This window comes from Betta splendens, chromosome 14, assembly GCF_900634795.4.
Source record: "Betta splendens chromosome 14, fBetSpl5.4, whole genome shotgun sequence".
Taxonomy (NCBI): Eukaryota; Metazoa; Chordata; class Actinopteri; order Anabantiformes; family Osphronemidae; genus Betta; species Betta splendens.
Genome location: NC_040894.2, coordinates 14626171 through 14637881, shown reverse-complemented (window position 1 = coordinate 14637881; position 11711 = coordinate 14626171). Strand labels below are relative to the sequence as shown.

Below are 11711 nucleotides of genomic sequence, written 5' to 3'. Positions count from 1 at the left end.
ACATACAGTAGCAACAGAGTAAAATCTGCCAAGCAGGTACTGTAACATGGCATAAATTACTGCAGTATTAGGTCATTTAGGCAGGATGAGGTAATGACTGTATCTAATGCTTTGTCGTGGTTGTACTGGACAAGAACTGTACATTATAAGATACAAAATCATTTTCTTAATATACTTGATAAGGGCACATTGCTGTGATTTTACACAGGAGGATTAATGTCAAATTTATTTGCACTATATTAGATGAAGTTAAACCTGAGAGACTCAGATTCAAGTAGTTTCTTTATGGACATTTAAAACGGAATGAGAATTGGGGCAAGATGTCGTAATTGAGATATTAAATGTCCTGTAGAGAATAAAAAAATAGTCCAGTTTACAGGACATAACGTCCAGCACATACAGGGATGAAAGGAAATTTAATTGTTAATAATCATGCAAAGAAAGCAGCAGGAAAGAAAAAAAGCAGATTTGAATCAGTATAGCAGAAATCAAAAGCATAATTAGATTAAAGCTTGATGGAAAATGGCAAGAATATGGGATAAAAAGTGAAGGTTCCATTATACAAAGGAAGGTTGAAGTATTGATAGAGTGCAGTGGAAGTAGAATAAAAATGACCGTATGAAATTTGGACATAAAGGGCTCAATGGTACAATCGAAATAATCAGGAAATGGAAAACATTGGACAAGGAATAAGAAACAATGGAATGTGTTTTTTTCACATAGAGCAGTATAGATTTTTAGAGCAAGCGGGATCAAGTAAAAAATATCGTTTCATGTATTTATTTATTTACCTGCTCATTCACTGAGTAGAGCAAAAGCTAGTCTAACCAATCCAAGCTCCAATTTAGGTGAGGGTGGTAATAATTGACAGGCTAAATAAGCCAATAACGTCGCGTGCATGGTGTGATGTTATGCAGTCGCATTCATAAACGCCATAGAAAGTAGAATATTACAGCGCTATTATCTAAATAAGTGGCAAGGTTGCTTCTCTTGCAAATTTAGAAGAAGAATTATACTGACCATCATAAAGATAATGGTGTGACCTCGAAGGTTTCATTATCGACGGATGGCATGTGTTCAAAACAAATAAAAATAGTCGTTGCATTTTAGTGTACAAACAGTATTCCGTTTTCCTACACCGTGAATGCATCACTTGTCCGGCACAGGATACAGGACAACATGGCTGCTGCTGCAGGCCGATACTACGGAGAAGGTGGCAGAGCAACGAAAAGACAGAAAACCGAGGACGGAGGAATGACAACGGTTAGAGCTTCCTTCTTGCGTTGATGCTCGCTGCTCTGTTAAGTTGAAATGGAGGGCGTTGTATTTAAAATAAGGAACTGAGCTTGAGAAAGTATCTCAACGTTGTGTCACTGCTAGCTAAAACGCAGCTGTTAGCCATCCCTGTTAATTGGTAAACCAATATAAAAACAACAGTTACGTTGTGTTTGTTGCGGTATTGCAATGAATGCCGTTAAACCGATAAAAACTTTAACAAACACATAATGACTAGACAAATCACGTTGTTTTATGTAAGCTATTTTAACAATAGTAATAAGAGTAGCGATATGGCTTTTGTTAATAGGTTTTGACATTCTTGACAATCATTACATTCTTTGTTGCTTAATTACAACTAATTTCAACGCCCATTCCTTTTCCACCTACAGGCTACAGTGTTTTGAGCCCGTCATCTCACCTTTCTGTGATTTATTGTCACTGTTTGAAATGACTGATTCACCTCTAAAGTCTTACCTGTTTTTGGTTGTCACTCATTATTTTTTTAAACTGTATCACAAGTATATAATGTAATTTATTTAATTATATCACACTGATATATCTGAGTGTGTCTGCATTGAATCCACCGCCCACATGGGTTGTTTAATCATGCTGCATTACTGCAGAAGGCAACATTTTTTCACTTCATTAAGTACCATACAGTAGCAACAGAGTCACATCTGCCAAGCAGGTACTGTAACATGGCATAAATTACTGCAGTATTAGGTCATTTAGGCAGGATGAGGTGATGACTGTATCTAATGCTTTGTCATGGTTGTACTGGACAAGAACTGTACATTATAAGATACAAAATCATTTTCTTAATATACTTGATAAGGGCACATTGCTGTGATTTTACACAGGAGGAATAATGTCAAATTTATTTGCACTATATTGGATGAAGTTAAACCTGAGAGACTCAGATTCAAGTAGTTTCTTTATGGACATTTAAAACGGAATGAGAATTGGGGCAAGATGCCGTAATTAAGATATTAATTAAATTTAAAAAATACTGTAGTTAGTCCAGTTTACAGGACATAACGTCCAGCACATACAAGGATGTAATACAAGGGAAATTAAATTCAACGTTGTCTCACTGCTAGCTAAAACGCAGCTGTTAGCCAACCCTGTTAAATAGTAAACCAATATAAAAAAACAGTTTACAGTTGTGTTTGATGCGGTATTGCAATAAATACTGTTAAACTGATAAAAACTTTGACAAACACATAATGACTAGACAAGACAAATGTTGTTTTATGTAAGCTATTAAAACAATAGTAATAAGAGTAGCGTTATGGCTTTTGTTAATAGGTTTTGACAATCATTACATTAGCCAGTTTCTAACGCTAATCTCCAGTTCACTGTTTGTTGCTTGATTACAACTAATTTCTACGCCCATTCCTTTTCCAACGGTATGGCTACAGTGTTTTGAGCTCGTCATCTAATTTAATTTACAGGAGAGCTACGATGACCCTCATAAACCTCTTCCTTCACCAGTGGTGCACATCAGGGGCTTGGTGGATGGAATTATGGAGTCTGACTTGGTGGAGGCCTTACAGGAGTTTGGTGCCATCAGGTAACAAACCTTTGTGTTTCTGATACTCTCACCGCATCTATTAGAATTTTAAGTGGTTTAATGCAGTTTTGTGAACATTTATAACTTCATACAGTCATCTTGTCAAGTCATATGGGGGCATCTGGTTTAAGATATCATTTAGAATTTAAGTAAATAATTAGGTTGTTGTTGGTGTAATTCAGCCAAAATAGCAATGATTGTATAAATAGGCCCATTAATCCAGCCTACCTATTAATTATATTTTTCCTACATTTGTTTCTCAGTTTTGTTGTTATGATGCCCAAGAAACGCCAGGCCCTGGTGGAATATGAGGACATGAATGGCTCCTGCAATGCGGTAACATATGCAGCAGAGAACCAGGTTTATATTGCTGGCCACCCTGCCTTCATCAATTACTCCACTAGCCAAAAGATCTCCAGGCCAGGAGACTCTGATGACACTCGGAGTGTCAACAATGTCCTGCTGCTTACGATCATAAACCCAATCTATCCTATCACCACGGTAATGTGATTATATACACAAGCGTCATTGTTAATGTCTTATTCAATTTGTATGATTACATGTTCATAGCATAACTGTTGACTTTTTTTCAATGCACAATGTTCAAGTCCTAGTTTATTATTTTTAAAGGAAATGCTGCCTTTTTTAATATCAACGTAACATTATTATATTTTAATAGCTTTGAAATTAAAATATGGAAAACAAATCAAATTAAGAGATGTCTGTGAAGAATTAATTATTTACTGTTAACAGTTGTTCAAACTGTTAACAGACAAACTGTGGTTCAGTGTCCTTGGTAACAACTGTTATGTCATGAGTACTATGTACAGTAAATGTGTTTGTGTGCCTCAACAGGATGTTCTCTACACCATTTGTAACAACTGTGGTCCTGTACAGAGAATTGTCATCTTCAGAAAAAATGGTGTTCAGGCAATGGTCGAATATCCTTTTTAAAAATCTCCTGTTTTGTTTACCTTGGGCTTACCATGATGTCATAACGTGTTTCTCGGACATATTGCCCTTATCGTACCTTAACTTATTGTTGCCACATTTGATTCAGTCCAAAGTGCCCAGAGGGCCAAAGCTTCTCTTAGTGGGGCAGACATCTATTCTGGCTGTTGCACTCTAAAGATTGAATATGCCAAGGTAGGTGTGTGGCAAAGTGTGAGTAGCCTCTGTATCTTGAGAATAAAAATGTAATGTACACACACACACACACACACACACACACACACACACACACACACACACACACACACGTGTATATATAATATACACACACACGCGCGTGTATATATAATATACACACACACGCGCGTGTATATATAATATACACACACACGCGCGTGTATATATAATATACACACACACGCGCGTGTATAATTGTATAATTGTGTATTATATATACACGCGCGTGTATATATAATATACATACACACACACGCGTGTATATATAATATACATACACACACGCGCGTGTATATATAATATACATACACACACACGCGCGTGTGTATATATAATATACATACACACACACGCGCGTGTGTATATATAATATACATACACACGCACACACACGGGCAATCCCCAAATGGTCTCCTGTATTTTTAAGAGGCTGATGATGCTGATGCAGTTTTAGAATGCCGATGTCATATCAGCTCGTCGCCAATGGTTGAAATTCCTTGCCAATTGACGGACGTGTGTGGACAGTCAACCATGGATGTCAAAAATGCTCACAAGTGGTGTAGAGACTTTACAGTTGGTCGTTCTAAAATTAATGACAAACAAAGGTAAGGAGGCCATCAATTTCTGACGAAAAGTGGAGATTGATGGATCACTTAGGAAGCTTTCTAAAACTGCCATAGTGTCCAAAAAAAGTGTGTGTGTGCGTGCGCACGTGCGTGCGTGCGCGTGTGTGCGTGTGTGTTTGGGTGTGTACACACAAAGCTATACCTGTATACATGTGTAATCCTGTAATAATATAATCCTACAGCCAGCTCGCCTTAATGTCTTCAAGAATGATCAAGACACATGGGACTACACAAACCCCAACTTAAGTGGTCAAGGTAACATTCAATACCCAAACCTTCCTTGCCCTCTTTTTTTTTCTTTCTTTATTTTCTTTCATGCCACTGTATGAGATGTTTAGGGTTCTCTGCCTCCCAGAGATACTGCCTTTGATCATAGATGAATGGTTTCTTTTCTATTCAAAATGCCTTATGAGTCTGTATTCACAGGCAGTATTTCTGTGATGCCTTCACAATCTGTGCATTTTCTGGCCACACAGCAAGCAAAAGTAAGGGCATGAGGAGCAACCTCCAGGGCAGCCAGCATCATTTCCAGCCTTATGCATGTGTAAGGTCCCATGAGGCGTCACTTTCTGCAGGTGCACCAGTCATCACTTAGGTTCACATTCCCTGTAGAGCATGCCACAGCAGCACAAGCTCACGTCTCTGCGTACTCTGATCAAGATAACACTAGACACTACTCTTGTTAGCATTTTTTTTTTTCAAACATAGTGGAGATTTTACCAGAGTTTAAATTACCAGTGGACACACCTGTTTAAAGATCCAGTGAAATCTGATATCACACAAATTTATTCTACAGTAAGTGGGGCACAAACAATTTAATCCTCAGGAGGATGGCTAACTCCAGACTGTAATATTGGGTGTTACTGTATCATTGCAAACAGTAGTGCCTGTTGATGTTGGCTGACATCTTAGAATTTTATTATCAATTATTCTGCAATTAAGAGGTTAACAAAGGAAAACAATCAACAAGTTTTTTATGAAAGTGGGTTAAATTATTTTTTTGTATCTTGCATATACTCAACAGTGAAATCTCATGACATGCAGGAACATATAGTAGTACATTTCATGGGGCTTTTAATGTTTGTTACATTAGAAAGTAAATAAACGTCTACACACTGTATTTGTTTGTATATGTAGTTTTAATAACAGGTGTGCCCATCTGTCTAGACTTACAATATAAGTGAAATCTAATGATGTAAAAGGTATTTTGTCAAGTTCCTATCAAATTTGATTGCTATTAAATTGTGATAAGTCAGGTAAGGGTGGTAAATTATTGCTAAATGTCTTGGGCTTACCAAGAGAACCATGACCTCAGTAATTGTATGATTTTGATCCATCCAGCCAACAAGGTAACTAGGGACGATATGAACTGTCATTAAAATGGTGTGTCAGAAATCCTGTCAATGAGAGGTCTGGACTGGCTTCTCACTGACTGTGTCATTACACTCTAACAATTGTATTTCTGACACACTATGTAAAGGAGCTTTCTCACTAACTTGACATGTGACAAGTTTTTCTCTTTACATACACAGATCAAGGTAAAGTCAACTCCTAAATGCATATACATTTTCCCTAGATTCTTGTTAGTCATCTATAGTGTTTGACTGGTCTTTAGAACCTAATTGCAGACAAAGGAATTAATTATTTGGCATGGGTTTCCACCAAATCCCGAAATGTAGATTGATTTAATTGTGAACAACCAGTGTCAGTCTAAGACCTTCTTCATATTCTAGTTTGTGCTGCATTATGAACCAGAGGTACTCCTTGTGTCCTCACTGTGCAAACTCACAGGCTTACGTCAAGCTCTAAGTAGACACATGCTGCAAAGATGCAGCGCCTTCTACTGCCGCAGTATAACAGCACCCACAGCCACAGCAAATGTAAACCAGCTCTGTCGTACACATCGGACACAGTGGTGCAACAAACATCGGAACACAGCCTCAACTCAGTGCTTCCTTATTCCAAGTCTATCATCACCCCTATCTCCACCACCTGACATGGGAATCCATTTTATTTTCTGTGGTGGACACTAGTCATCATTTCAGTTTAAGGGACAAAAATACTCCAGCAACCACGCAAACAGACACCACGCATATCCACCACAGATAAGCATCTACCACCACCACCACCACCACCAGTACAGCACATGTCATCTGCAGAGCTTCGAGGAATCATTTTGACACAGCACATTGATGACGATGATCATGATGGTGGGAGTCAGGTGTGGCGGTTGTGACTACGCCTCATAGTCCTTGGGATGTGCCTGCCATAACACAACCACAGAGAGCAACAGACGTCTTTTCAGACACACTCAGCCTGACCAGGGAACAGATGACACCACATACTGGGGCAATAAACCAAAAAAGACGCCATTCTTTGTCTCAGATGCTAATTCACCTCATCGCTGCCTTCCTCTGCCGAACACAATGCGACAACACAACATGTTGAACATCCATGGCAACACACAGAGTTCAGCCTCTATGGCATCATACCATCATGCAGCTTTTCCAAAAGACTTATTCAAGTACTAGATGCCTTTTTTACTTTGCAAGTGGCTGACAGCTTTAAACCAAATAAGCAAGCATCATGTGAACGCCTATTTTTACATGAGAAGATGGGGGGCCTACGAAGACACAAGCATCAAACACCTATGAAGCATACAGGCACTGAGGCAAACAGATTTCAAAATTCTTTTTCCAAAGCTTTCTGCATTTGTGGACTCTGGTGTTCTGTTTCCCCCTCTACCTACCTCCCCATTTCCCCTCTCTCTGTGCTGTTCCTGTGTTGTTTCTGCGTTCTTTTTTTGCCACTGGCCAAAAGTGATGCCATTAACGCCTCCCGTGTGATACAGGTTTGGCTCAGTGTGTCTGTTGACTGACAGCCCTCTCAAATGGTGCAAATGTGCTCAAAACACGGTAAGCTGGAATCGAGCTTCTGATAGCAACTTCCCAAACAAACTGGCAGCAAGTCAAGGCCGAGCATGGACCTGTGGATTTACTTTTCTTATGTGGTGGTTGGGATGCAAGGAAGGAAAGAAGAAAGGAGGGAGCATGAGTTAATGCTGGAATCGGAGGTTGGCGGGTAGCATCCTTGCTGAAGATTGCACCCCACCTGCCCACTGTGTCCAATGCTCCATGTGTGGTGCTGTAAGTACTTGCAAGTAATGAATGAATAATCTGAATTGATGGTTTAAAGTGTAAAGATATTGTGAAACTAAACTAACTAGAATGTTGTCTTTAAATAATTAAGCCGTCATTCTAATGATACCTCATTATCTCTTTAATCAACAATAACAACGCTGAAAAATAGGATTTGCACACTAAAAACATTTGAGGGCTAGAATTGTTTCACAAACCTAGCTTTGAGGATCTGTGTTTACTTGGTTTCCATACTGTTCATTGACTCATCATAACGTACTGTGGCCACAAAAAGTTTTCTTTGTTGTCTTTGTTGTAATGGAATAAGGCTCAAGAATTTTATTCCTGTTTGTTTTGTGAATTCTATCAGGTTGCATGTTTAATACATACATCCTCTGCAGACACGCTCATGAAAGTGGTGTGTTGTTTTTTTGAGTAGTTACAGTACCTAAGTTATCTTTACTCACAGTGGCACATTCTTTTATAGTGGCTTTATACTTACTTTTATGGAGTTTAAGACAGACACCTTTGTGCCTGCTTGTCAAAATGAAAACTTTAGCCTTTTTAAAACCTCACGTGCAATTATACTGTAGCAAGTAAACATGTACGCAACATTGATGAGCTACACCAGAGCCAAGTAATGAAATGACTGAAAAGGTGATAACCTACAAAGCAAAGAGTAGACTATTGTTCTGCTAAACTTGAGATACAGCACTGTCCAGTGTAAAGTACAGTTGATGCAAAGACATCACATATCTGTTCTTTTGGATTGAGGCTAATTGTTTTTGAATGTTGAATTTTGAATCATTTTTACAGGGGTCTTGAAATGTTTGTATTTTCTCTTTTGATGTTATTCTGTTTTATCCTGATTTGTATAAACTGTTAAATCCCCATAGTCCTCAATAAAACATGCTTAGACTGCAGCTACTGCTCATAGTGTTGATGCGTAATTGAATCTTTTGTTTGTAGTTCACATAGATTTTTAGCATATAAAAATATGTTATGGTGGTGCCAATTTCTCTGTTTTCATGTTATTTTGGATTTGATGTGTATATGTGTGCTTGCACAGATGCTGATGGTGAAGGCAATTGGAACAATTCACAAGGTCTGTGTGTGTTTGTACTTGGATGGCAGATATGGGTCAAAATGAGAGAAAAATCTCCATTATGTTAAATAACAAAAGAAAGCCTGCAGACACTTAACAGTGGTAGTAGGGACACTTGCATGTACTCATAATGTTTAGCACAGGCTTCTGCACACAGCAAAAGGTTAATTGATTGATGTAAATGATAGCCAACTTTATTTTGCCATTTTAGATCCTAATGCTAATCCCAACAAACGACAGAGACAGCCTGCTCTTCTGGGCGACCACCCACCTGATTATGGTAAACGTCCACTAAAGATACTGCTCTAACATACTCCGATTACATCCCTGGTCTTTACCTGTACCTTGTTTTTTCCTCTTTAATTAAGGTGGCCCACAAGGAGGCTATCATGGCTACAATGATGACAGCTTCGGCCCTCCCCCCCACCAACGAATAGGGCCAGGGATGGGTGGACGCAGTCGTGGGGGCCAGCGCTATGGCTCTGGTTACGGACCACCACCCCCTGAATACGGCCCTCATGCCGACTCCCCAGTTCTTATGGTATATGGTCTTGAGCCCTCCAAGATCAACGCTGACAAGGTCTTCAACATCTTCTGTCTGTACGGCAATGTAGAAAGGGTATGTCAAAGGAATCTAACTGTTGGAGCGTTACTGATACTTTCAGCCATTTTTTTCAAATTGATCTCATTCCTGATGCTTTTCCACATCAGATTAAGTTCATGAAGAGTAAACCTGGGGCAGCAATGGTGGAGATGGGAGACTGCTACTCTGTAGACAGGGCCATCACACACCTCAATAATAACTTCCTTTTTGGACAGAAACTTAACGTTTGGTAAGTGAAACTGTCAAAACCTTCACAAAACCTTTTATATATCTTATAGTTTAGTATGAAAATGTGTGGTAAACATTAGAATTAACTTGTTTTTGTGCATTATTTGGTCAAAAAGTTACAAATGTAGTACACTGTGCACTGAAGTAAATAAGGCACATTTGTTGATTGAACAACGCCATTAAATATTCAGATTACTTGTGGGTACAGCTGGGTGAGTGTGAAATGACCTGTTGGATTAATGAGTTTGGTTGAGGCTCATTTATCCTGATGTGGTGATGGTCATGTCTCTCTGTGACAGTGTGTCCAAACAGCAAGCTATCGTACCAGGACAGTGTTACCAGTTAGAGGACAACACTAGCAGCTTTAAAGATTTCCATGGATCCCGCAACAATCGCTTCACCTCTCCAGAGCAAGCAGCCAAAAACCGAATACAGCACCCCAGCAATGTCCTTCATTTCTTCAATGCACAGCCCGACATATCCGTAGAAATCTTCAACCAGGTAACGAGACCTATGAGTGTTCATCCAGCACAAAAAACAGCAACAATGTGCTTCAGGAACCACCTTCTCTGATCCTTCTCTTCTAGATCTGTGATGAAGTGGGCATTAAGAGCCCAACAAGTGTGAAGCTTTTTACTGGAAAGAGTGAGTAATAAATGGCATATGGACTGAACAATAGTTGAAACTGATTTTAAGATAAAGTGTTTTTTTCTAATGGTTTTGCATATAGATTTTTTAAAAAATGGCAAAATTAGTGTTACCTGTATTATTTTGGTCCTACTGCAGCTATCTGCTTCATCTTAATTATTAAGTGATTGTAAAATCTATACAGATCTCTTCATTTAATTAGTTTACAGTTTATATCTACTGTATTGATATTGATAATCCTACTTAGCCTTTGTGTGGCACACAAGGTGAGCGGAGTTCATCTGGTCTGCTGGAGTGGGAATCGATCAATGATGCCATGGAGGCCCTAGCTATGATGAACCATTACCAGCTGAAAAACCCTAGTAAGTAATGGAATAGGTTAGAATTCACCAGCACACGTTTTTAAAACAGATGTTCTTACCTTTATTGTTTAAATGTTTTCCCATTCCCTTTCAGGTGGGCCTTACCCATATACACTCAAACTGTGTTTCTCAACCACACACCATGCAAACTGAACCTTGTGTTCTCTCTAATGTTTTGTGTCTTTGCAAGTGTCTCCTGCAGTTGTTCTGTCTCGTCCCATCAGCCAGTATTGACGATTAATGTCTTTATGTCTTTTACAACATTGAACTTAACATTTAACATTGTAACTTTAAGGTTAATCTTTTAACTTTCACTCCAATTCTGTTTATTTTATATGTTCACAACATTAGATTAAAAAAAAAACATGCACTACCCTGAGAAATAAATTTACAATGTTGACAAGGAGCCACAAGGTGAATACTGATTAAACTGGTCAGCTCATTTACAGACATGACTTTATTGTGTCTTATTTTTTCTTCATTTTTAAGAAAATGTTTTGTTGTCACCCTAACTAAGAAGTATTGTGATTATTATCCAGTGATTTGCATTATTTCCATTGTTAGTATGCAAAAACAATTGGTAGGTTAATTTTGCCCTTGCATTACTGTCTTAGATTAAATATCCAGTGGGTTTGTTACCTGATTTAAAGGTAACATAAACTCCCAACAGTGGGAAAGTGTTTCAGCTATTGTATGAATTATTACACGTCTCTACACTGTAGTGATATTGTATAATCTGATGGTTGTGGAGAGGAACGACCAGCAGTAACACTGTGGGTGGAACGGTTTTGTGCTGAAGGGGATGGTGTCTTTCCACCATACTGCTGTCTTCCAACTTCAAGAGGCAGTTCCCTGAACCAACGTATGTCTGTACTGACCCTGTGTGATGTGCTCTGGTTCTTTGCGGTGTTTCTCCTCACTCCATCTCTCTCCCTGAGTATTCTGCTCTCCCTCCCTGGGGT

At 38.8% G+C, this 11711-nt stretch overlaps 1 protein-coding gene across 2 annotated transcripts; it reads left to right on the top strand.

Annotated features, from left to right (window-relative positions):
- Positions 1–1103: 1103 nt before the first annotated feature.
- On the top strand, positions 1104–11204 carry hnrnpl (heterogeneous nuclear ribonucleoprotein L). 2 transcript variants are annotated; one of them, XM_055514562.1, is made up of 14 exons: positions 1105–1263; positions 2733–2851; positions 3115–3352; positions 3707–3794; positions 3903–3997; positions 4848–4920; positions 8872–8907; positions 9119–9187; positions 9276–9526; positions 9619–9740; positions 10039–10240; positions 10327–10384; positions 10654–10749; positions 10844–11204. In XM_055514562.1, the coding sequence occupies exons 1-14, from the start codon at positions 1180–1182 to the stop codon at positions 10900–10902; spliced, it is 1590 nt and encodes a 529-aa protein (XP_055370537.1). In that variant the 5' UTR covers positions 1105–1179; the 3' UTR covers positions 10903–11204. The 2 variants fall into 2 exon arrangements, with proteins under 2 accessions (XP_055370538.1, XP_055370537.1); XM_055514563.1 differs by lacking the exon at positions 10844–11204 and having other exon boundaries at positions 1104–1263; positions 10635–10749.
- Positions 11205–11711: the final 507 nt, after the last annotated feature.